Below are 25963 nucleotides of genomic sequence, written 5' to 3'. Positions count from 1 at the left end.
ATGGATAGCAGCGATATTGACCCTCTAAAAACATAAAAACAAAAAAAAATGATAACAAAGGAAATAAATAGCGAAGAAAATATAAACATAAACAGAAATAGAAATAACCTGATCATTTTGGGTAGGCCAGAGTCACAAAGGTGATCTCTGTTGAAAATATTTTACCAGGATCTAGATTTACTGACAAGTATGTTTCATTAACATCCTAATATGATTCTAAAACAATGAAACAAACACATATAAAGTTTAGGAAACCTTACATTGGGTGCAGCAGAATATAATGACTAATTCCGTTCAGATCTCTAGCCCTTGATTCCTTTCTGTAGCAGAGCATTATCAAGCTCTGAACCTGGATCTCTTTCTTTACTTCCTTGATGTTGATTCTCCTTCTTATTGATTGGATTCTTCACAATCTTCCACACTATGATTGAGATAACACTTGATATGTGTAGGCACTCACTCATTCACTTAAGGCTTGAAATTGTTGAAGAAGAAAAGAGAGGGAGAAGGTGTCGGCTAGGGAAGAAGGCTTAGAATTTTCTCTGAAGGAATGAGATGCATCATCTTTTTCCTGACGCCATCGCTACCTATTTATAGGTAACCACATAGGTTTAGGTTAGAATTATTTGGCATTAAAATAATAAAAAATAAATAGTAAAATTCTACAAGTGTGGCCGGCCATAAGATAGATATTGGGCCCACTTTGTAATTTTGCCATTTTGTCATTTTTCCATCCCATTTTCTCAAAAACGCCAATTTTCAAATTCAACCATTTCAATGCCAATTCTAATTATTTAATAACTAAAAATTAATTATTAAATAATATTTTAATTTAATATATTTATTAATTAGACATATAAAATCTCTTAATTAACAAATAAAACCTAGAATCTCTTTTCTTCACAATTTTGCCCTTCCTTAGTGAAAATTCATAAACTAGACATAGTCTAACTTTAGAATTATAATTGATTAATTTAAATCAATTATCTGAGTCTTACAAGCAGTATGGTCTCAACTAGTATGGGGACCATGGGCCTATATAACCGAGCTTCCAATAAGCAGATCAAGAATTTACCAAGTAATTCCACTAACTTATTAATTCCTTGTTGAATCCACGCATAGAACTTAGAATTGCACTCTCAGTCATATAGAACGCTCTATATATTCGACGATATAGATACGCTATTAATTATCCATTGTTATAATCCTAATTTGACTAATGATCCTCGAATAGATGATTTTACATTGTATAGGGACTAAATTACAGTTACACCCTACAATATATTTTATCCTTAAAACACTTAGCTCCGTATAAATGATATTCCAGCGAAGTGAAATGAGTACTCAACCATTTATCTCTGTTTAGCCAAGCTCGAAGGAAACCATCATTTCACTTCTAAATACCTATAGAAGTTATAGATTCCATATCTATGTTTAGCGCTCCCACTCAATTATACTATCATGTTCCCAAAATGTACGTATCACCCTAACCCAAAAGTAGGCTTAACTAACAAATCAAAGAACATGTATAATACTCTTGAGATCGAACCTAATCATATTAGGATTAAGATCATTTGATCTAGGATCAACTAGGTGATATTGAATTGAATAGATATTACGGTAAATTTTAGCATATCTAATGAAAGTTCAATATCGGTCCCTTCTAATGTATACTCCATACATCCGATACTGGTAAACTTTGCCAATACCCTGGAAAGGACATACCACTTATCCAAGTTGTAAGAATACCTTTCGTTGATTATCATGCCAGTCTAAATCCAGTGAACTGACAAATCAAGGAATAAACTTTCGAACATATAATCAAGATTATATTCCACTGTGCTGACAACACTATAATCATGTGAACCATGCAACATAAAATGTTATTTCTGATCTTTATTAGTAAATCTGATTATATTGAAATGGGTTTTATTTAGGGCACAAAACCCAACAAACTCCCACTTGCACTAATATAAAACAAAAAGTGCATTTCAAATAATCTCAACACCTTGATATACAAACCAAGTGTACTCAGCACAACATTTCCTCCACCATTACATTTCCTTAATCACAAAAACTTTGATATTGTGAAATTCCTCTCTATATGTCTATTCTCTTGGGATACTGGATTCTTTACTATTGGCAATTACTTTTTGTGTTAGTCAGGAAGTAACACTAGTAATTAAGAAATGTTGGAACAGTGCCAAAAATGTATAGAACTTTCCTTAAACTGAATAAGTACCTTTCCTGCAACTTTAACATTCAGTCTCTCTCTGGTAGACTTAGAGACTTCAGATAGGTTTTTACACTTCTCCAAAATCACTACTCCACCCCTAGAGTAATCACCATCTCATCAGCAGACCTTCTAGCACTAAGGCAAGTCTAAAAATCTGATTTGGTCTAGTCTAAGAGTATTAAATACACCCTTATCGACTAACATATAGTTCCTCTTCTTGATCTTAGTATATACTTGATTGTCTTCCAATATTCCTTTTCCTGGATTAATCTGATACCTACTCATTACTCCCACTCAACAGTAGGTGTCTTGTCTAAGGCATACTAAAGCATATCTGAGACCTCTTACTGTTGATTTAAGGAATTCTTTCATGGCTTTATCTTTTTCTGGAATAGTTGAGACTTTTCCTTAGATAAATAAAATCTATGTCTAGAAGTCGAGAAGCTTCTATAGATTGCCATTAGAAAATAAAATGCTTCAGCATCTTACTAAAGGAAGTTGCTTGCACTAGAGTAAGTAAATTACCAGGTATACCACACGCCATAGGTTTAGATAAACTCAAACCTATAATACTAGGAATAGGAAGTTTTGTTAAGTCCACTGAATAGACTTATTAACGAAAATTTCCTTTCATGTCCTTGTAATAGAAAGCTTTTGGTTATTCCACATGAATGGTTTTAACCATAGTTCTCTTGGCTTTACTTCTGAGTTTCTTATTTTGACAATTCATTACTTGTTTAAACTCACAATGGATTTAAATCACTAGTGTCTTCCAAGTTATAATAGGGTGAGTTCCTTGAAACCCTCCCACTACAACAAGTTACCGTGAATTATGTCTAAGAAAACTAAACGGTATTGACCTCTTCGGTTGTGTTAAGACAACAGAGGCAGTGGGATCATCTTATAAAGAATAAGATGATAGAACACTTTTGGAATCAAGAAAATTATCTCCTCTATTTGCTACTTTGTTTTCAGACTTAGCCATTTTCTTAGAAAAGTTGTATTTGTTTAAACAAACACTTTCTTATCTAATGACTATGGGATGGTCCACCCCTAATCACTTGGAATAGCTAACAAACATGCAAACCTTGGTTAACAGTTCTAGATTTTCTTAAGATTTCAATTAGGTCATCCATGAATCTAGTAATGGTTTACACTAAGTACCCAACCATTTCATCATTCATAAATTTTTCCTAAAACTAGGGTATATCCCTAGAAGAAATTAAGCAACTACTAGTAACTAATCATCAATATGAAAATCGAATTTCTGGGAAGGTAAGTTTGGATATAATTTAAAAATCAACTTAATGATCTTTGAACTGCATATCTATTAACTATTTCTCCACCCCTATCAGTTCGCAAGATCTTTAACCACTTACCTTAATGGTTTTCACCATTGCTAGAAATTCATGAAATTTTTCAAACATTTCAAATTTCTGTGCTTAAGGTAAAATCTAGAGTGATTGTCTTAAGAATATAACAAAAAACTCATATCTACCCCTGAATGTACATCCATCTGCGAATGAGATGAACTTACTTTCAATGGATATAGGCATATTGACTCTTTGCAGAGATTGATCTTGTCAAAACCACTATGAACAAGATACAAATGCCATATATACATAAAATATGTGGTTATGGTCTTTTATGACTTAGGTTTAGTTACATCAAAGAGTTCTTAGAATAGTACAAGTGGATCTTGGTCACAGAATACTAAACTCATATTCCATACTAACATACAGTTTGAATCCATTGATAGAAAATGGTTATTAATCACTTGTGAAAGTATAACTGTATTGTATTCTGGAAATAGAAATATAAGAAATTTCTATTTGGAATCTGAAATTTAAAGTCAAAAACTTAAATTTATACCAAATATAATGAGTAATTCTTCTTTCTTGGACCACCACTACTAATTTAACTCTAAGTGTGATTTGCCCATACAAGTAGGAGATTCTAAGATTGAGGATTTATTTCATTTTAGGATAAAATGTCGGGAATATAACTATATGCGCCATTCAATTTCTTAAGAGAAAATAGAATGACATTGTATGATTTATAAACCATTCATCCAATGATATATTATTTAAGCTAATTCGAAAAAGAATAAGCTAAGAGGAATAAGGATAATTTCGAATTTAAATAAGAATCCAACTATGCTCCGATTAGCGAGAGTCAAAGTTATTCTTATTTATATAATCTTCTTGTTTCATATTGTAAATACTAGTCTATGGTGTCATCAATTGATGAACAGCTAGATGTTGCATTTACAATATTTATCAATCGAGATCTAACACTATTATGTTTGTCTAATGGATGACAATCCATTAGGGATTTTTCTCATTAGAACAACAAGCCAAGTTAGACCAACAATGAAGATTCGAAATTAAACTACCATTAATAACAGAAAATAACATGGTTCAATATAAATTCACACACAATTCAGAAATTATTAAACATATAACAAGTAGGAATGACAAGCGAAAATACTAAAAGATACAATCCTAATCATTTCCAAGGTCTTCAACAAACTGATATCAGTGTCCCATTTAGGCGAGAGTCAAAGATACCGTCCATTGAATAGAGTTGTCAGCTCATCTAAAATGATAAACATTCTAGCAACCTTTTATTCGATCAAGATCAGAACCAGCGTTGTCCCGTTTAGGCGAGAGTCAAGGCCATTCTATCTTATGAGCTTCCACCATTGTTTCATAATTTTGTAAGTCTATTAAAGTCACCACCATTAGGGTGATCTATTTACTAAAATAAACACTTACAAATAGTACTTATCTTTCGAGATTCTACAGCGTTAAATTGCTAATGAACGTTACTCCATTAAGGAGGATTACTCACTAAAACAAGAACTATGTAGAACCAACAATGGAGATCGAATATCCTAATACTAATAAAACTCATTATTTAAAATGTATTTTCTTCTAATATTTATTTTAATCTATTTAGTTTAAATATATATCTATTTAATTAAAACTTCTAATTTAGAATAAAATTCTAAATAAAATTTAATTTAATATTTATAAAATTATACTTAGATGGATATGAAAATAAAATGAATTATTTTCATCTTAGTAATAATTTTTCAATAAATATTAAGAAAATTATTTAATTTAAGTTGTTTAAAAATTAATTTAAATTAATTTACAACTCAAATTTAATTTTTTATAAATATATATTGCCTTTCGAAAAATTAAAGTATTTAAGAATACAATTTTCGAAAAAAAAAACTTTAAAATAAAATAAAAATAAATCCTGAAAAAATTATTCTAATTTTATGTTGGCACAAAATTAATTTTCAACAAAAATATAATTTTCCTATTTAATTAAATATTAAGAAAAATTTCAAATATTTGAGTATCATGATGAAAATCAACTTAAATATTAATTTTCTATTTAATTAAATATCAATAGAAAAATACTTCAAGCAAAACAGATAATATCTATCTAGACTTTCATTGACTAATTAATTTATTTTCTAATTATAATACATTTTAGTTCATTTATTTTAATTAATAATTAAATGAAAAAATCATTGATTTAAGTTGGTCCAAAATTAAAATAAATAATTTTCAACTTTAATCTATTTTTCAAATAAAATTCGAAATTTTTCTGCATTTAAGAAATGCAATTTCGAAATAAAAAAAATGATTAATAAAATAAAATAAAATATATTTTGAAAATTATTCAAATTTAAGTTATTTTTAAATAACATTTCAAACTTAAAATAATTTTCTATTTGATTAAATATCATGAAAATAATAATATATAAGTATCAAGAATCAAATCAACTTAAATATTTAATTTTCAATTTAATTAAATGTATTAAATACAAGAATTAAATAATCAAGTATAAAAGAAACTTAATTATTAATTTTAATTTAATACCAAAAAAAAACTTTATTTAAGTTGGTACAAAATTAATTAAAATAAATAATTAATTTACAACTTAAAATTTTTCCTAATTAATTATTAGAAAATGTAACTAGTACAATAAATAACTATCTAGTATATATATCATTAACTAAGTGTATTTCTAAAATTAACTTTAAAATATTAAATGAAAAATAAATTTCATATATTTTAAAGCTAATTATGTTGCTAATTTAATTTTAATTAAGTTAGACTAATATAATTAACCTAATACAATTATTTAAATAAGGCAAATGGGCCTTCACAATTGGGGTAGTTCATGTAAGGGAGAGCTGGGTTCAGTATGTCATACCCACTGCTATTAGCCCCCTAACTCTCACACAAGGCCCAAAAGAGAGAAATTTAACCATTAAATAAAAATTGTTATTCATTGAATAAGCCCAAATCTAATTGGGCGTAAATAATTTACTTATGTCAAAATTTATGTCAGCAACCTAGTCCATTTACTTAGTAAAACTTAAATGGGCTTCCTATATGCATCTAAGCCCAATAGCAAACATATAGGCTCACAGATGTCAAATGATTTGGATGCGCCCTATCATGTTACTAGGTTTACATAGATGAAAGAAGTACAAAATTTACCTGTTACAAATTATTTATAAGATCTATTGACAATTAGACTATGATTAAAATCAAATCATTGGATCTGTCAACAAGTTAATCATAGCAATTTAGATCAAATAAATAATAGGTTTGTTAAAAAAAAGTTTTGAATAAACAAAAATAAATAAACAAACAATGTCCATGTAACAAATGTTAAATAAGTTATTAATATAATTAAATTATTATTCTTAAACTAACCAACTAAATTTTAAAAATTTAAGGTTTGTCAAAACCAACCTTAAAAATCTCAAAATTTAAAATTCAAAAAGGAAAACTAATTTAAATTATCTAGGTTTATTTGAATTGTTTTTATCAAATTAAATTAAATATCAAATAAGATCAATGATTTGAAAAAAAAACATTTCTTCAATATCATTTTCAAATCTTATAATTTAATAAAATTAAAATAACAAAATAAACAAATTTTGAAATAGATATGGTTAGATAATTATTATTTTAAGAATAAAATAATAAATAAATAATAATTATCCTAATCATATGTCAAAATATCTCAAATTAAGCAATATTCAAATTTCTACAAAAAAATATCTAAGTTATTTAAATATTTAAAATATAATTTATAAATTGCCAATAAGTAAAATGATATAAAATAGTAAAATATTATTTTTAAACTTATAATTTATAAATAATTAAATATTTAACAAAATAACAAACTTTTGAATTTAAAAATATTATGGTTAGAATATCTATAAAAATATCTAGGTTAATTTCGAATTTATTAATTATTTAATTTGTCATATAAGATAATTTAAACATAATAATTCAAATAAAAAAGATAAAGATATCTTTTAATTTAAAATATGTTAAATATCAAAATATCTAATCTTATAATTAAATAAATATAAATATTAAAGAAATTAACAAATTTTTAAATATCACCATAATTTAAAAAATAAATAATCAATTTTTAAATTTAAACCTCAAAATATCAAAATTAATAATATTCTATTGAAAAATAAATATTATTAACTTAAAATATGATATTTAAGTTCAAATATATTTAAAATTAATATTTTATTTTAAGTTTGGGTTTGAAAATTGGAAAAATCGAATTTTGGGGAAAAATCCCACAAAATTCGGATTAAGAGGTGCGACTGGCAGGTAGGCTGAAAGTGCAGCCTTCGGAGGCTGCAAATGGCCTAGGAAGCGCGCGCAGGAGAGAGTGACGCCGAGAAAACTCAGCGTGTGCAGGGTCCCTCGGGCGGAAGTGCAGGCTCCTAGGCGTGTCCGAAGGAGTGTCCCGTGTCTGAAGACACGGGTTGTGTCCGAGTGCACGCGCGCGGATCCCTTGGTTTTCCAAGTGCCTGGTACGATTGATGCACCCCTCTTGACAGCCATGACACCCAATCTTCCAAAATTCATAACTTTCTCAATTTTTATCAAAATCGAGTTCCGTAAAAAAGAAAATTGCTTAATTTTTCATAAAGAATCCAAATAAAATATTTTCAAAAACAGAAAAAATATTTTTCATGGAAAAATTTCATACAACACATACATTCATCACATAAGCACATAAACCACACATGAAACCATCCAAATCAACACATAACATCGTTTTAATTCATATTTCATGAAAGTAAATCATTACCATGGCTCTGAGGCGAGTTGTTGGAAATATTTTACCAGGATGTAGATTTATTAACAAGTATGTTTCATTAACAACCTAATATGAATTCTAAAACAATGAAATAAACAGATATAAAGTTTAGGAAATCTTACATTGGGTGCAGCGGAATAAAATGACTCCTTCCGTTCAGATCTCTAGCCCTGATTCCTTTCTGTAGCAGAGAATTATCAAGATCTAAACCTGGATCTCTTTCTCTCCTTCCTTGATGTTGATTCTCCTTCTTGTTGATTGGATTCTTCACAATCTTTCACACTATGATTGAGATACCACTTGATGTGTGTGGGAACTCACTCATTCACTCAAGGTTTGAAATTGTTGAAGAAGAAAAGAGAGGGAGAAGGTGGCGGCTAGGGAGGAAGGCTTAGAATTTTCTCTGAAGGAATGAGATGCATCATCTTTTTCCTGAAGCCATCACTACAAATTTCTAGGTAACCACCTAGGTTTAGGTTAAAATTATTTGGCATTAAAATAAATAGTAAAATTCTACAAGTGTGGCCGGCCATAGGATAGTTATTCGGCCCACTTTGCAATTTTGCCATTTTGTCATTTTTCCGTCCCATTTTCTCAAAAACGCCAATTTTCAAATTCAACCATTTAGATGCCAATTCTAATTATTTAATAACTAAAATTTAATTATTAAATAATATTGTCATTTAATATATTTATTAATTAGACATATAAAATCCCTTAATTAACAAATAAAACCTAGAATTTCTTTTCTTCACAATTTTGTCCTTGCTTAGTGAAAATTCATAAACTAGACATAGTCTAACTTTAGAATTATAATTGATTAATTAAAATCAATTATCTGAGTCTTACAAGCAGTATGGTCTCAACTAGTATGGGGACCATGGGCCTATATAACAGAGCTTCCAATAAGCAAATCAAGAATTTACCAAGTAAATCCACTAACTTATTAATTCCTTATTGAATCCAAGAATAGAACTTAGAATTGCACTCTCAGTCATATAGAACGCTCTATATGTTCCACGATATAGATACGCTATTAATTATCCATTGTTATAATCCTAATTTGATCAATGATCCTCGAATAGATGATTTTACATTGTATAGGGACTAAATTACCGTTACACCCTACAATATATTTTATCCTTAAAACACTTAGCTCCGTATAAATGATATTTCAGCGAAGTGAAATGAGTACTCAACTATTTATCTCTGTTTAGCCAAGCTCGAAGGAAACCATCGTTTCACTTCTAAATACCTATAGAAGTTATAGGTTCCATATCTATGTTTAGCGCTCCCACTCAATTATACTATCATGTTCCCAAAATGTACGTATCACCCTGACCCGAAAGTAGACTTAACTAACAAATCAAAGAACATGTATAATACTCTTGAGATCAAACCTAATCATATCAGGATTAAGATCATTTGATATAGGATCAACTAGGTGATATTGAATTGAATAGATATTACGGTAAATTTTCACATATCTAATCAAAGTTCAATATCGGTCCCTTCCAATGTATACTCCATACATCCGATACTGGTAAACTTTGCCAATGCCCTGGAAAGGACATACCACTTATCCAAGGTGTAAGAATACCTATCGTTGATTATCATCCCAGTTTAAATCCAGTGAACTGATAAATCAGGGAATAAACTTTCGAACATATAATCAAGATTATATTCCATTGTGCAGACAACACTATAATCATTAAGAAATACATATGCTCTGGACTTAATAGAATTTATACATTTAATATAATCATGAAATAAATCATGTGAACCATGCAACATAAAATGTTATTTCTGATCTTTATTAGTAAATCTGATTATATTAAAATGGGTTTTATTTAGGGCACAAAACCCAACAATCTCCTCGTGTAAGCCTACCCTCTTACCAAAATTTCTCAATATTGCACATGGACCCGAAGAAGTGTTTCATAGATCGGGTAAGAAATCGCAAATTCTCATATTGTGACGGTGATGCTTCATCCTGGGACATCTCAAGAATAGAAGAAACATTGGCTTCCTCATATGGATAAAGTATATTTTTAGTATCAAAGTCATAGAGGATATCATTTAAAGAATCAGAATCATCATGAATAAGAACTTCTACCTCAACAATTGTGTCTATCACGTCAGTATGATAGCAATCTTCCTCCTCGTCTGGTGGTTGTTTCACAACATGAAAAACGTTGACCTCCATAGTCATATTCCCGAAAGATAATTTCATAAGACCATTCCTACAGTTAATGAGAGCATTGGCCGTTGCAAGGAAAGGTCTACCAAGAATGATGGGAATTTTTGACTCAGTATTAACCTCAAATTGAGTGTCCAAAATCAAAAAGTCAGCAGGGAAATAGAATTTTCCAACCTTAATCAAGACATCTTCAACTATTCCTCGTGGCTTTCTGATTGAGCCGTCAGCCAATTGTAGCACCACAGATGTGGGCTTGATTTCTCCTAGGCCTAGTTGCAAGTAAATTGAATAAGGCATAAGATTAACACTTGCACCTAAGTCTAGGAGGGCTTGACCAAATTCTTGTGTCCTAATTCGACAAGCGATTGTAAGACAACCTGGATCTTTATATTTAATTGGTATCTTTTGTTCGATCACCGCACTTACTTGTTCTGTCAAGAATGCAGTTTTCTTAACATGGTTCTTCCTTTTCATGGAGCATAAATCCTTGATGACCTCGGTATATGCTGGTACTTGTTTGATCACATGCAAGAGAGGCAAGTTGATCTTCACTTCTTTTAAATTTTCTAGGATTTCACCTTTATTTTCTAGTACCTTCCTAGTAGATTTTAAAGCCTGAGGGAAGGGCACCTTCACTGGAAGGTTTTGTGGCACATCAGCATCTGGAGTGGGCATTGGTACACTAGTGGTCTTAGGTGAGGGTGATACTGTACTTTGACAACTTCGAGTAGTAATGGCATTAACCCCCTTTAGATTAGACTCTGAAGAATTGGAGGTTTGAGTCATATGTTGCCCTTTAGGGGTGATTAGAGGTTGAGCGGGAAGCTTACCACGCTCTTGAATGGCTGAAGAATCATTTAACTTTGTTAATTGAATCTTTATGTCCTTCAATTCCTCTATCACCTGAGCAAAATAAGTCCTGAACTCTAGTTGAGAGTCTGCGAGAATTTTCATGGAGTTTTCAAGAGAATTATTTTATTGATCAGGCTTCCATTGGCTCCCAGATGCTTGATTTTGACTTGTATCATTCCAACTGAAATTGGGATGGTTACGCCAACCAAGATTATATGTGTTGGTGTAACACCCTTACTAGCATAGGCGTATTACGTAATTTTTAAACATACTGTGCAACTCGTTGCTAATCAACGAGGTTTATGGAAAACGTGATTAATTAAAATTTTTGCTTTTTAATTAAACTTGTAAAATATTTATACAAAATACTCGGGATCCCGATTACAAAACCATTTACAAAAGTTTACTATCTATACAAAATACTTGTCGCCTAGCGACTAATTACAAAAAAATAGCCTCGCTGTCCCGATGATCGTACGCTCCAGGCCTAACCGCCCCGACATGTACAATCTTCACCGGCTCGCTCACGGTCCATCAGCTCTAGCCTTGCCCTTACCTACACATAAACATAGCACTGTGAGTCGATAGACTCAGTAAGAAAAGCATAATAATACTCATACATAAATCCCAGTCATGATCAGACGCCCATACCCCTGACCATAACCCTAACTGTCGTGTCCAACACGATACTGAGTCCTGAACGTTCATAGGGAAGGTACTATTGACAAGTAACAGCCTATACTCGGTCGAACTGGTCATACTCCAGCTGCTGGTCATACTTTAGCCTGTACCGATGTGTTACAGTATCAACCTATACTCGGTCGAACTGGTCATACTCCAGCTGCTAGTCATACTCTAGCCTGTACCTATGTGATACGTCAAATAGTATGGAACCACCAACCTAAGTATCAGCCTATACTCGGCACACTGGTCATACTCCAGCTGCTAGTCATACTCTAGCCTGTGCCGATGTGATACAGTGTCAGCCTATACTCGGTCATACTAATCATACTCCAGCTGCTGGTCATACTCTAGCCTATACCGATGTGACACAGTCGGATGGTTTGAAGCCAACATACATATCTAATGTAATCTAATAGGCTTCCTAACATGCACGCTAAACATGTAATCTACATATGCATACTGTTATACTAATCTTACCTCAATTCCGAATTCAGGTGTGCCGGTCAACCTGACTGGAACTATCTGCGCGTCGGATTACAGGCTCCTAAACCATAAAAATCACAGCACTATAAGTGATACACTAAATCACTTCCCGGGGACTTAAACTAGGAACTAAAAGTTTCCCTATCGATAAAAAGCATGGCAATACCCCAAAAAACATAAAAACGAGGAAATCTAGGGTTCTTGAAAATTCCCCAACCGGTAGACCGGTTCTGCAACCGGAATTCCGGTTCTTGGAATTCCTGAACCCTCATCCGGAATTCCAGTTGCACAACCGGAATTCCGGTTCCTCGCAGGAACTTTTCAAAAATTCACATATTGCACAAATCCAATCCAAACAATACCAAAACTTCCAGACCTGCTATTTAGACCCTAAGGAACAATTCTAAAGCATAAAAACCAAGCTTCATGCAACCAAACCAAAACCACCATTAAAGCATGAAGCTTTGAGTTCTAAACTCAAACTTGATCAAACCCCACTAACATGCATTCAATTCATCCCAGATCTACTTAATCATGCATAAAATAACCTCTGAAAATAGCAGCAAACATCTACAGCAAGTAAACAACAGATTCAAGACATTTCTTTGAAAAACCATATTTTTGAGCTAAAAACTTCAAATCTTGAATCAAAGCAAATACCATGCATTAACTAGCTCTAACCTACTTAAAATAACAAGACTAATCCTCTAAAAATAACAACAAATCACAGCAGCAAGAACATATCAAAATCAAGCATGCATCATCATAAAATTCTTCCAAAATTTCCAAGAAACAAGAAAAGGAGCTAGAGCAAGGTTTACCTCCACTAGAATTACTTTGATCTTGCTAAAAACCACTTGAATCAAACAAGAAAACCCAGCCCTAGCAGCTCCCAAGCTTGGCCGAAAAGAGAGAGAGAGAGAGAGAGAGAGAGAGAGAGAGAGAGAGAGAGAGAGAGAGAGAGAGAGCTTTGAAAATTTCTATTTTTTCTAAGTTTGAAATTTTGAATAATGAGGAAAATGAAATGTTTAATTTAAATCTTAATATCAGCCAAAGAAAAAGCCATTACTCACATATTTTTACCAAATAAAGTCCACTAAAGGACAAAACATAAATGGGGCAAAATGACCATTTTGCCCCTTCACACTAAAATCACATAAATGACACTAAAGGGGTATTTTGGGAAATTCTAAATTCCCAGCCATTCCCGATATTCCCAATGTCTAATAAACCGTCTCAATCTACTAACATACTAAGTTGTGCGTTTACTGAGCCAAACACCGAGTTCCATGTTACCGGGCACCGAAAATGCAAAATTATGAAAACTACTAAATGACATAAAATGCATCTCAGAATTCAATAATAACAGTATAAATAATTATTTAAATAGCTATAAATAATTTCATAATTAAACATGATTAACTGCTAATTTCCAAATTAAACTAAGCGGTCTTTACAGTTGGAGTAGGCATTACAAGGCTTCTTGTAATCCCTTAAGGCATTACATTGTTCCTCATCTCCTCCCCTCAACATACTAAGAGTAGGGCACTCTTGTAGTTGATGATCTGTCCATCCACAAATGAAGTCTGGTTCTCTCTTTTCTGCTTTTGCAGCCATCTGGAGTGCTTTACCTTCTTGAGTTTTGAAAGCCTCAAATTGTTTTTTGAAAGCTTTCAGTTGAGCTTTCACACTGTCCTCCTCCTTCAATTGGTAGACACCGGCTGTTTGTGGCTTGTCCGTAAGACTTCGCTCACTCCATGTGTAGGATTTTTCAGAGATTTCTTCAAGATATTCCAAAGCTTCTTCGAGATCTTTCTGAAAGAAGTCGCCATTGCACATCATTTGTACGAATTGTCTTTTGTCGACTGTAAGATCGTAGTAGAAATAGCTGACAAGATGCCAACTTTCATATCCATGATGCGGGCACTGACCCATCAAATCTTTAAACCTCTCCCAGACCTGATAAAACATTTCGTGGTCCTTTTAGGTGAAGGTAGAGATTTTCCTCTTAAGGCTACTAGTCTTATGGGGTGGAAAAATTTTAGAGAAAAATACTTTTGTCATTTCATCCCACGTCCCAATAGACCTAGGCCTTAAGGAATACAACCAGCTTTTGGCTTTGTCCTTGAGTGAGAAAGGAAAGAACTTCAATCTCACCAAGTTAATGATGTCAGCTCGGTTGTTAAATGTGGCCACCACCTCTTCAAATGCCTGAATATGCACATATGGACTTTCGGTTTCCATACCATGAAAGGTTGGTAAAAGTTGAATCATGCCAAGTTTGAAATCAAAGTTTGGCATATTCATGGGATACATTATGCATGAAGGTGTGGCCGTAGGATGTAGATAATCCTCTAGCGTTCTTGGTTGGACTTCCTATTGTTGAGCCATCATTGGCAGTGTAGGAAGTATGGGTGATGGTGGTGAATGAGAACGAGTGGAAGAAGACGATTTAGGAGAGTTTTCTGAAATTTCAATTTGTTGTTTTACAAATCTCCCTAATCTGTCTCTATTTCGTGACATTCACTTTTTTTTTTGTAGTTTTTTTTGGGTATTTTCACTTGTTAAATAATGTAAATGACAACTATGTAATAATGCAAGGGTATTCACACAAGATATTCCCAGGTCGATTGGGAAGGTTGCCAAGGTACCGCTTCGTCCCACACTTTTTCTAGAACTCCCCGGGATTGCTAGAAAATGTAGACGGTACTCTACCACAAACTTTTAAAGTCAATCTTTCTTAGACAGAATAATCTCAGTTTGTACCACTTTTACAATTACACAATTGGATTTACACTAAAAAGTTTATAAAAATATTTTATGCACAACTTTTTTTTAGCCTAAAGGATAAAAGTCTATAACTAACCTAAAATAAATAAATAAAAAATGGCTAATCCTAAAAAAAAGTATACAACATAAAATAATGTAAAAAAAAAAAAAAAACTAACACCCTAATACAGTAGCAAAATAATAAATATAACTAAAAAAAAAATTAAAATACTTGCCAATTTTTTTTTTCTAAAAGAGAAAAGAAAAGTAAAAATAATAATAATGATAATAATATATAGTGATTTTTCTTGAATCTATATACATAACTAAAAAAACTAAATTATACTATATTAACTAAAAAGTTTTTTTTTTATATATATATATATAAACAAATAAAGAGAGACAAAAAAAAATAGATACTAAAAAAAATAATAAATAAATAAACTACTATACTAACCTCTTGTAGGGCAGAAACCTCCCCAATAACGGCGTCAAAAATTGATGTCGTCCAATTAGTTACACTGCGGTCATAGTAGTAAACGGACTATATGTCGTATCCACAGGGAGGAAAATTACACTCAAAAGGACAGTTAGTAATTTTACAAGAATAAAATAAGAACCTTGAATGTGATGATAATATTAAAAAAGATGATTTTTGAAAATTAAACAAGTAATTAAAATGAGAAGTGATAATAATATGATTATGGAAGATACAAGGTTCGTACATGCAATTATATTTTCCTAATAAAATTGATTCTTTAAACTCAACTATAATTCTACACCATTAATTATAGTTGGAAAATGTGTATAATTAAGCTCACTAGAAAAATATGTTCTCTAATTAAATTAATATTACTTCTAAAAATCTTATCATATTATATAATTTAAATCAAAAAAATACTACTGACAGAATGTAATAAAAATCATATAATATAATAAACACGCTAATAATGAATAGCCTAACTTACATAAAAAAAAAGTATGACTGAACCTATATAAAAGGTACTATTAAATTTAAAGTGTAATTTAGAAGAAGAGAATTTTAATATAACAAATTTGAAAATGAAGAACAAAGAGAATCAATATATTAGAAAAAAAAAATTGCATGAACTTACACTTGAGTCTTGCCAAAAAAATTAGCCTAGAAAATATATTGTCTTTGCACCAAAACTAATAAAATAAAATAAAGAAGAAAGAAAGAAAAAGATAAAATTTTAGTATAATAACACTATTATAAAAAACTGATGTTCTTGCATTTTAAATTGTCATATTTATAGAGCCAAAATTACTCCAAAACTAATATTCTCGTGTTATACTTAGTGGTGAAAATGGCTAAACAAATGCTGAAGTGGAATAATGTCTTCTGCTTGTCAAGTGGCTCGGTCCATGTTTGTTGGCAGGCGTGTGGTTCCACGTACAGTGGGTAGTTGTTGGAGAACAATGTGAAATGTAGGCTTTGCTTGTACTTGAATGATGGATTTCTTTTAATGAGCCTTCAAAACATCTATCTTCAAATGCTTTAAATTAATGGGCTTTTTAAAATATTTAGGTGGAGACCCATGACCCAACATATAAACATACACATATCATATATATATATGGGCTATTTAAAAAAATATGGGAAAAAAAGATAAACTTACAAAAATACTGGAATTTAGGTTAACTTTTTACAAAAATACTGTTACAGAGAAATCTTTTCAAATATACTGTGTTTTTATAAAATACCAGTAAAATACAAAGCAGAACAACTCAAAACAACAATAAAACATCAGTACAACACCAGTAGAACACCAGTGAAAACTTAACACAGTATACTGCAGTATGAAACTTATAAAAAATACAGTAAAAAAGTAAAAAATACCGTCTGGCACTATTTTTGTAAAAAATTAGCAAAAGTTAGTATACTATGCAAATTTGATATATATATGGCATAAAAACTTAATTATACTAAATATGGCATTCTTCTAAAATAAAACTTTAAAATATGGGGAAAAAACAAGGAGGAATGCCATACAAAAACTTTAAATTGTGTTACTCTTTTTTTTATTTATTTTTTTTCTTTTCTTTCAAAAAATAAAATAAAACACTGTAATAAAGAAAAAAATTATCTCACTTGAAATTTTTTTTATAGAAACTCAAATAATATTAAAATAATTTTATTAAGACATTAAATTAATTAACTAATTAATTCTATATAATTAAAAATTAATTTTTGAACGAAAAAAACTAGTTACAAATACCAAAAGTCATATATAAATTTTACATGTTTCTTAGAAGCTCTAAGACTTGACCTCCAAGCCACTACCAAAACTAAAATCAATACAAGACCAAATTTAAAACCAATTACAAGTTTTCGAGAAACTCTAAGACTCGACCATCAACCCACTACACAACACCATCACTGTCTACTAAAACAAAATATCTGCCACAATAAAAGTAGAAAATAAAATGAGAACATTCGACAAAATTGCTATCATCAACGGAAAAGTCATCGCTACCAAAAAGTCATGGTAGTTAGACATCGAAGTTGTCACCAATGTTGGACGTTTGAGTTGTCATCGGAGTTGGACCTTTGAATTTGACAATGAAAAATCAGTAATATTTATCAGCTAATTAAAAATATGACACCGAAAAACTAGTTATGTAGACTAACCAAATTAAAAACTAAACCTTAGAACCAGTTATGTATTATAACAAAAATAATAATTTAATACAGAAACCAATTTCATATTGCAATTAAATAAAAAGTGAACAAATATATGAAGCCTAAAGTAATAAAAAAAATATATCAATTATAAAAATCAATTACTTAAAAAAGAAAAAATACATACCATAAAATAATTTTTAACGAAACTTATAAACTAAATAACAAAAATCTGTTACAATAAATAAGTTAGCAAAAATCTAATATAGAGAAACCGGTTACGTAAAATAATTAAATTAAAAATTAATTCACATAAACCAATTACCTAAATAACTAAAATCAAAATTAAATATAGAAACCAGTTACTTAAAAATACGCTAATAAAACAAATAAACAATAGAAAATACAGAAGCTCAAAATGATTACACAAAACAAAAAAAAACTTACAAACGATAAAACTATAAACAGAAAACCTAAAAACAAGAAAAATCATAAAGGAAGAAACCAGTTTCTTTTGATAAGAAAAAGGGATTTTTTTCAAAAATATACATAAAATGTAATCTAATTACAAAAATAACTTAACAAATCTCAATTACAATAATGCCTTGCTACATCATAAAAAAATACCTTAATTCCAAACTAATATACCTGAAATGAAACTAATCCCGAAATTCTATTTTTTTGTTTTCCTGCATTTAAAAAGTAACCTTTTGGTTACTTATGATGTTGATAAGAAACCAATAAATTACTTTTTCATAAAAAAAATATTACTTTTAGATTATATAATTTGAGATACATTTTAGCTAGCTCTAAAACGTATATGTATACACCTTAATAATTAATTAATTAATTAATTAGGTTATATTAATATATTTGAGTAACCTTCAAGTTTAGTTTCGAAAATAATGAGTTGTCATGCAGTAAGCTACCATTTTAGTAAACTGTATTTTAAAAAAAATATACCATACATGTTTAAGCCACCCATATTTTTTAAATGTAAATTATATATGCATTTTGATTAATTAATTAATTAAAGAATGAAGTTACACATAATTTTTAAAATATTACAAAACGAGACACATTTTTTGGACCAATTAGTTATTATTTCGATAAGATACCAATTGGTTACTTTTTATAAAATGATTTATTTTAAAATAAAAATATCTCATATGGATAACTTTTGATTTTTAGATTAGTTACTTTTAAAACTATGTGTTATTATTAGTTTATATTATATTATTTAAGATATATATTATTTTTTTTTTGTAACATTTATGTTACCTATAATCATATTGAACTAACGCGTTAAAATAAAGTAAAATAAATCACATAATTTATTAGTAAAATGTTTAGACATCTAAATTAATAACTAATTAGTTATTTTAAGGTTATGTCATGGTATCCTAATATTATTCAAAATATATTTTGATAACTTTAATTTATTGTAGAAACTAATTAGTTATCATATAATAATTTTAAATATGAATAACAAAGTATATTTTAGTAACCTACGAATTTAGTTTGCATATTAAATTTTGTTTATTTATAAAATTTGGTTAATTAAATAGAAAAAGAAACTATTTTTTTATTGTGGTTATTATTTGAATACGTAATTATAGAAATTTTTCTATTGTTACATAGTAAAAAGTAACTATTTAGTTAATTATGATACTTAAAATGTAAAGTAACTAGGAAGTTACTTTTTCACACACAACACAAAAATGATTCATTTATTTATAAATATGCACTTCTTTATCAGGAAAAAAAATAATCATAATTGTTTACGATGCCAATAAAAAGCGTTGTAATGTTGGATTTTTTGTGGCGATTAGTGATCTTATAATTAGTAAACTAAAGCAATACCAATGAGTTAATTGTTTAAAATATTTATATTTTAATAATTATATATGGTTGAAATGTAACTAATAAGTATATAATTAATATGGTAAATAACTAAATAATTACTTTGATTTTGAAAAGGTGAAAAAATATGTGCTTCCCATATCTTGAAATGATCACATTGAAAAGTAGGTCACAATGATATTATTTTTGAAGCCAAACAACTAGCAGTGTGGTTAAAATTTTATTTTAAAATTAGAAATAAGAGAGAGAAAAAAATATTTTATTTTATTTTAACTATCTCTATATAATTGTTTAATATAATTATAAGACCCACCTTCAAATGGAAAAGAAAAAACAAAAGAAATAGAAAGTAACCGTAAATTTGTCAATAAAAAACGGTACAATAATATTAATAAGGGTATAAAACATATAAAATAAGATTGCTACGTTATTCTTAGTAATAAGATGCAATTTACGTTTGTAGATGTAAATTCCCCTAAGAAAAATTACCAAGGGAGCAGCGTCAACATCAGTCTCACTCTTCTTCTTGCCATGAGATTTAGAAACTGGAATTTTTTTATCTTTCTTAATGACATTAACCAGTTTCTCATCATCAGCAACATTAGATTCACACACTTTTTCCTAACAAATATAAAACACAATTCAATTAAAGGAAAATGCAAAAAAAAAAAAAAAAAACTATTAAAACAAACAATGAGATCAAAATTCATACAACTAAAAAATAAAATTTATTTAAACAATACAATACACATATCAACTAAAAAATATAAGAAAACAATAAGACATACCGAATTAGAATCATTCACAACGACCTTAGTTTTACTCTTCTTTGACGCACTAGCATCATCTCTAACAGACTTCCTTATTTGGTTGCAACAACTTCCGAGACTACCTTCTCAGTTTAAAAATTATCATCACCGTCCGCTTGATGGACATTAGAAGCCTTCTTACTATGGTGTTTCTCAGTAACAAAATCTGGATCATCAATTTTAACTTCTTGTTTATCATCCTGAAAAAATAAACAAAAACAAAATAAAACAAATTAATAAATCATAAACAAACACAAAGAAAAAGAATAACAAATTACAAAACACAAAAAACTGGTTTCACATAACATACTCAAAAACAGGAACTAACATATAAAAGATAAAAACCAATTTTGGTGGAACAAAGACTTGGAAAATTTAAACAAAATACAATTAGGAAACAATAATGAAACATAAAAAAAAAATGCAAAACCGGTTTCAGTAAAAATTTAAAACATACATTAAGTTTCCATGGAGAATTATTTGTTGCTGCTTTAATGGAAATTTCTTCTTCAACAGTAGCACCCTTAAACAAAACAAGAAAAAATCAGTTTCATCCAAAAAAATTCATAAAGGAAAAAATGAATAAACAACAAAAACTAGATTCAATAAAAACATAGAACATACTTTAGATTTACAGGGAGATTTCCTCGTTTGAACTTTAACAGTGTTTTCTTCTTCATCAGAAGCATCCTAATAAAAAAAAAATAAAACCAGGTTTCATGAAAATCAATAAAAAGAAATCAAAATAAAACTTAAGATTAAAAACCAATTTTATTAAAAACATAAAACATACTTTAGCTTGCCTTGAAGATTTTCTTGATCGACCTTTAGCCTTGATAGAAGTACAAAGGAAACTTTGGATTCTGATTTACTTTCCATTTGATAAAGAATCAAAGTACAAAAAAATTATTAGACACAAAGAACTTATCAATCATGATAATAAACAGAAAAACCAGTTTCACAAAAAACCGAAACAAATCAAACCAACAAAACCGAAAATAACACATGATTTGGGCAAAAAACAAAATAATAAAATAACAAACATTAAAACCAATTTAAAAAACAACCTAAAAAATTAAAATCGTAAATATGGGCTAAAGAGGGATACTAATAATAAAGTCTACAAATGAAACTTGAATGAAAAATTCAAATAACAACACATAATGAAATTGCCCAAAAATAAACAAACAATGAACACATAAAAATTCTAAAAATCGAAACTACCTAAATCAACAAATAAAACACAAATTTAAAACCAGTTTCTAGTACTTACTTAAAGTTTATATCTAATACCAACACAAATCATACCCAAAACAAAAAAAAAAAGTTAAAAAAAGACGACAACGACAACAACCCGATGCTTAACAAAAATTAAAAAATTAAAACTAAACAACAAAATACTAAAACATAAAACCAAACACAAAACAAAAGTACTCAAAAAATCCATTATGAACAAATACAACAACACATAACTCACTTCGGATTTAAAAAAAAACAACAACAACAAACTAAACACATGGAAATGCTAATCACTTAAAAGACATACAAAAATGAACTAGGAAAACTTGTATAACAACAATGAAAACTTCAACAAACAAAAAAATGAAGATGAAAAATAAAACCCTAAAATCAGTGAATATAAAGAAAGCATAAATACCTTGAAGAACACAAGAGAAATGCTCACTCTTACTCGAAGCACAATGCCACCATTGTCGTCCAAAAACCGAGAGTAGAACAAAAAACAGAGCAAGAACAAAGAATGGAGGAAGAAAGGGAAAAAAAGAAAAAACAATGAAATGAAAATAAAGAGGGAGAGAGAAGTATATTAGATGGTTTAGTATGAAATGAAAACTGAAAATGTAAGTGTAGAGGGGGAAGCAACTATCAAATCGTAATGATTACATGCAAAACCCAAAAAAAAAACGATTATGTAAAAAAAAAAAAAACTGATACAAAAATTTGAAAACATAAAATGACTAAAATAACCTACAGAAACTACACACAATAAAATATGGGCTCTTTAAACATACATTCCAAATGTATGTGCTTTAAAAACCCATAAAACATGCCCAAAGTTTAAAAAAGCCATAAAGAGTGTCCAAACTAAACTATGCCATATTTATCATAAAACATTTAAAAAAGTCAAACTGCACGTAATTTCTAATATATACATATATATGTAATACGTTGGCCATTCAACTTTCAATTGGCTTTGAAATCCAATTTTTATTTGTAACACTTTACTAAAATCTGAAAAATAACACAAAATTAAATTAAATTAAATATGACCTTTAAAAATAAAGAATATTTAATTTATATTAATTATATGTACACAAATAAAGGCTTAAAATGTATCAATTTGAGCCTTGATCAATGACCCGAAGCGGCCTCGCTAACCAATATAAAGCAGTAGCACGGTGAGACACTTAAGACGTACTTAAGTCTTTTTAGCACGGCTGCGGCTAGGGTTAGGAAATTGGATGACAGCATACAACTTACAGCCCTTCAGGCGGGGATCTCTACTGATCTATTGACCATAGGGGGTGAGTTGTGGGATGACTTACAAGGTCATCAAGTAAGAAGCATCATTGAGTTCAACGAAACGTCTTAGGTATTCGTTCGAAATGAAGAAGCCCATAAAAAAATGAACTTGTTAAAAACAAGCTCAGGAAGCAAACTCAGCAATGTTTCAGCAAGCACTATTTCCAAGAGAAATTATAACTTGGGGGCTTCTAGTTCGAAAAGAAGGACGGTACTAAGGATCTGTCGAAGGATAAAAAGAAACAGAAGAAGCATGAGAAGTACGTGCCAGTGTATACTATTTATACCGAGCTTAATGAAACTCGGGAGAATATTTACCTTGCACATGAGAAGAAGGTTGCCTTCGGCAACCCCGAGCCCATGAGGAATTCGAGGAGCAAAAGAGATCCTAACAAGTATTGGAAATTCCATAAGGATATTAGGCATACGACCGATGAATGTCGCCAATTGAATGATGAGATAGAAAGTCTCATCACTCGAGGCCATTTTAAACAATACGTGAAAAGACAGGGCCATGGATACAACCAGCCCAGTATGCCCAATAACCCAAACAACCAAGGGTTACAACCTCTTCCTGTTGAAGGAGAGGACATCTTGGTTATTTTGGGAGGGCCACATATCGCAAGGGAAAGAAATAACGCCCAGAAAAGATATGTGAAAGAGATAAAGAACGAGCAGTTGACATTTTCCCTAGAACCTTTCAAGAAGGTGAAAACCGAAGAACCTCCCATTATTTTCACGATGGAAGACGAGAAAAACGTGAGGTATCCCCATGTCGATCCATTAGTGATTACCGTTCCACTCTCCAATAAAAGGATCAAGAGGGTGTTAACAGACAATGGGAGCTCGGTAAATATTCTTTATAAGGAGACTCTATGGAAAATGGGGCTCAAAAAGGCCAAATTAAGGCCTTGTATGTTGAATCTTTGCGGATTCATCGGAGACAGCATTTCCAATCTTGGCATAATCAAGTTCGCATTAACCTTAGGCGAGGCACCCCTATCTGCTACAGTTATGCAAGACTTCTTAGTTGTCAACCAGCCATTAGCTTATAACATATTGTTGGGTCGTCCAGCACTGATCAGACTAGGGGCAGTCAGTTCGATCAAACACCTATCCATGAAATTCCAAACACTAGAAGGTGTGGGAGTGGTGCGTGGCCACCAGATGTTGGCTCACGATTGTTTTCGCATAGAGTTGCAGCATAGGAAAGCCGGTCATCAGTTGATGGCGATCTTGGCAAAAGAAAATGAAAAGAAAAATGAAGATCTCGACCCCCGAGTTCAAGATGAGAAAAACCTATTGAAATCAATTGAGGAATTGGAAGAGGTTATTCTAGACCCAAGAAGTCCCATAAAGTGTGTATACATTGGGAAGAACCTGGATGAGCATCTCAAATAGCAACTACTAAGTTTTTTGAAGGCGAACCAGGATCAGTTCTCCTGGAGTCATGGAGATATGATAGGGATCGACCCTAATATTATCTTCCATCATCTAAATGTTGATCCAAACTACCCAGCGAAAAGACAGAAAAGGAGGCCCTTGGATTCCGAGAGGCAAGGGGCACTAAAACAGGAAGTTGACAAGTTGTTAGTTAACGATTTTACAAGCAAGGTGTTTTATCCCTCGTGGATAGCCAATCATGTTCTCGTCCCAAAGCCTAACGGAACTTGGAGAACTTATATTGATTTCTCTGATCTATATAAGGTGTGCCCAAAAGACTGTTTCTCACTTCCCAAGATCGATCAATTAGTGGATGCAACTGCTGGGCACGAGCTTATGTCATTTATGGACGCATATTCTTGATATAACTAGATAAAAAATGTATGTCCCAGATCAAGAACCCACAAGCTTCGTAACCAACATGGGACTCTATTGTTATAAATTCATGTCGTTCGGACTGAAGAACGCTGAGGCAATGTATCAGCGATTGGTAAACGAGATGTTTGCAAACCAAATAGGGCGAAACATTGAGGTTTACGTCGATGATATGTTGGTAAAATCAATAAAAAGTAAGGATCATATTGTTGGAAATTATTTTACCAGGATCTTAGATCTACTCACAAGTATGTTTATTAACATCCTAAATAAGAACTTTCTAAAACGATGAAATTAAACACATATAAAGTTAAGAAACCTTACATTGGGTGCAGCGGAATTAAATGACTCCTTCCGTTCAGATCTCTAACCGTTGTATCCTTTCTGTCGCAGAGTATTATCAAGATCAGAACCTGGATCTCTTTCTCTGAATCCTTGATGCTGAAACTCCTCTGTTAATGATCTTTCTTCACGATCTTCCGCACTATGATTGAGGTATTGCTTGCTGTGTGTGGGCACTACTCTAATCACTAAGGTAATTTTGAAATTCAGAGGAAGAAGAGAGAGGGTGGCGGCCAAGGATGAGAGAGAAGGCTCAGGTTTTTCTGATTCAGAAGTGTCAGAAGAAAAGTGTGTTTTTCCTGAAGCCTTCACTATCTATTTATAGCATTCCACTAGGGTTAGGTTTGAATTATTTGGCATTAAAATAATGAAAATATCAGTTTAAAGTGCCTACAAAAGTGGCCGGCCATGCTTAGTGGATTTGGGCCTCACTTTTTGCAATTTTGCCGTTTTACCTTTTCTGCATCTGATTTTCTCAAAAACGCCAATTTTCTAATTCAACCATTTAAATACAAATTCTAACTATTTAATAACTATAAATAATTATTAAATAATA

The 25963-nt window shown here is 30.7% G+C and overlaps 2 protein-coding genes and 1 non-coding gene across 3 annotated transcripts; 2 read left to right on the top strand and 1 right to left on the bottom strand.

Moving 5' to 3' along the window:
- Positions 1–10296: 10296 nt before the first annotated feature.
- On the bottom strand, positions 10297–11556 carry LOC115695260 (uncharacterized). Its single transcript, XM_030622338.1, has one exon. It carries the CDS (start codon positions 11554–11556, stop codon positions 10297–10299), a length of 1260 nt encoding a protein of 419 aa, XP_030478198.1.
- Positions 11557–14530: 2974 nt separating this feature from the next.
- LOC115696043 (small nucleolar RNA R71) lies at positions 14531–14637 on the top strand. Its single transcript, XR_004007644.1, has one exon. It is a non-coding gene; the product is annotated as a small nucleolar RNA R71 (small nucleolar RNA).
- An 8970-nt stretch (positions 14638–23607) lies between these two features.
- Positions 23608–24648, top strand: LOC115695261 (uncharacterized). The gene has a single exon (XM_030622339.1). It carries the CDS (start codon positions 23608–23610, stop codon positions 24646–24648), a length of 1041 nt encoding a protein of 346 aa, XP_030478199.1.
- The last annotated feature ends 1315 nt before the right edge of the window (positions 24649–25963 follow it).

This window comes from Cannabis sativa, chromosome 6 (assembly GCF_029168945.1).
Source record: "Cannabis sativa cultivar Pink pepper isolate KNU-18-1 chromosome 6, ASM2916894v1, whole genome shotgun sequence".
Lineage (NCBI taxonomy): Eukaryota > Viridiplantae > Streptophyta > Magnoliopsida > Rosales > Cannabaceae > Cannabis > Cannabis sativa.
Note: the sequence above shows the minus strand (reverse complement) of the source record. Positions and strands in the feature narration are given on the sequence as shown.

What these genes read in the sequence shown, in the direction of transcription:
- LOC115695261 (XM_030622339.1), top strand. Translation starts at nt 23,608, where the DNA reads ATGAGGAATTCGAGGAGCAAAAGAGATCCTAACAAGTATTGGAAATTC.
- LOC115695260 (XM_030622338.1), bottom strand. Translation starts at nt 11,556, where the DNA reads ATGAAAATTCTCGCAGACTCTCAACTAGAGTTCAGGACTTATTTTGCT.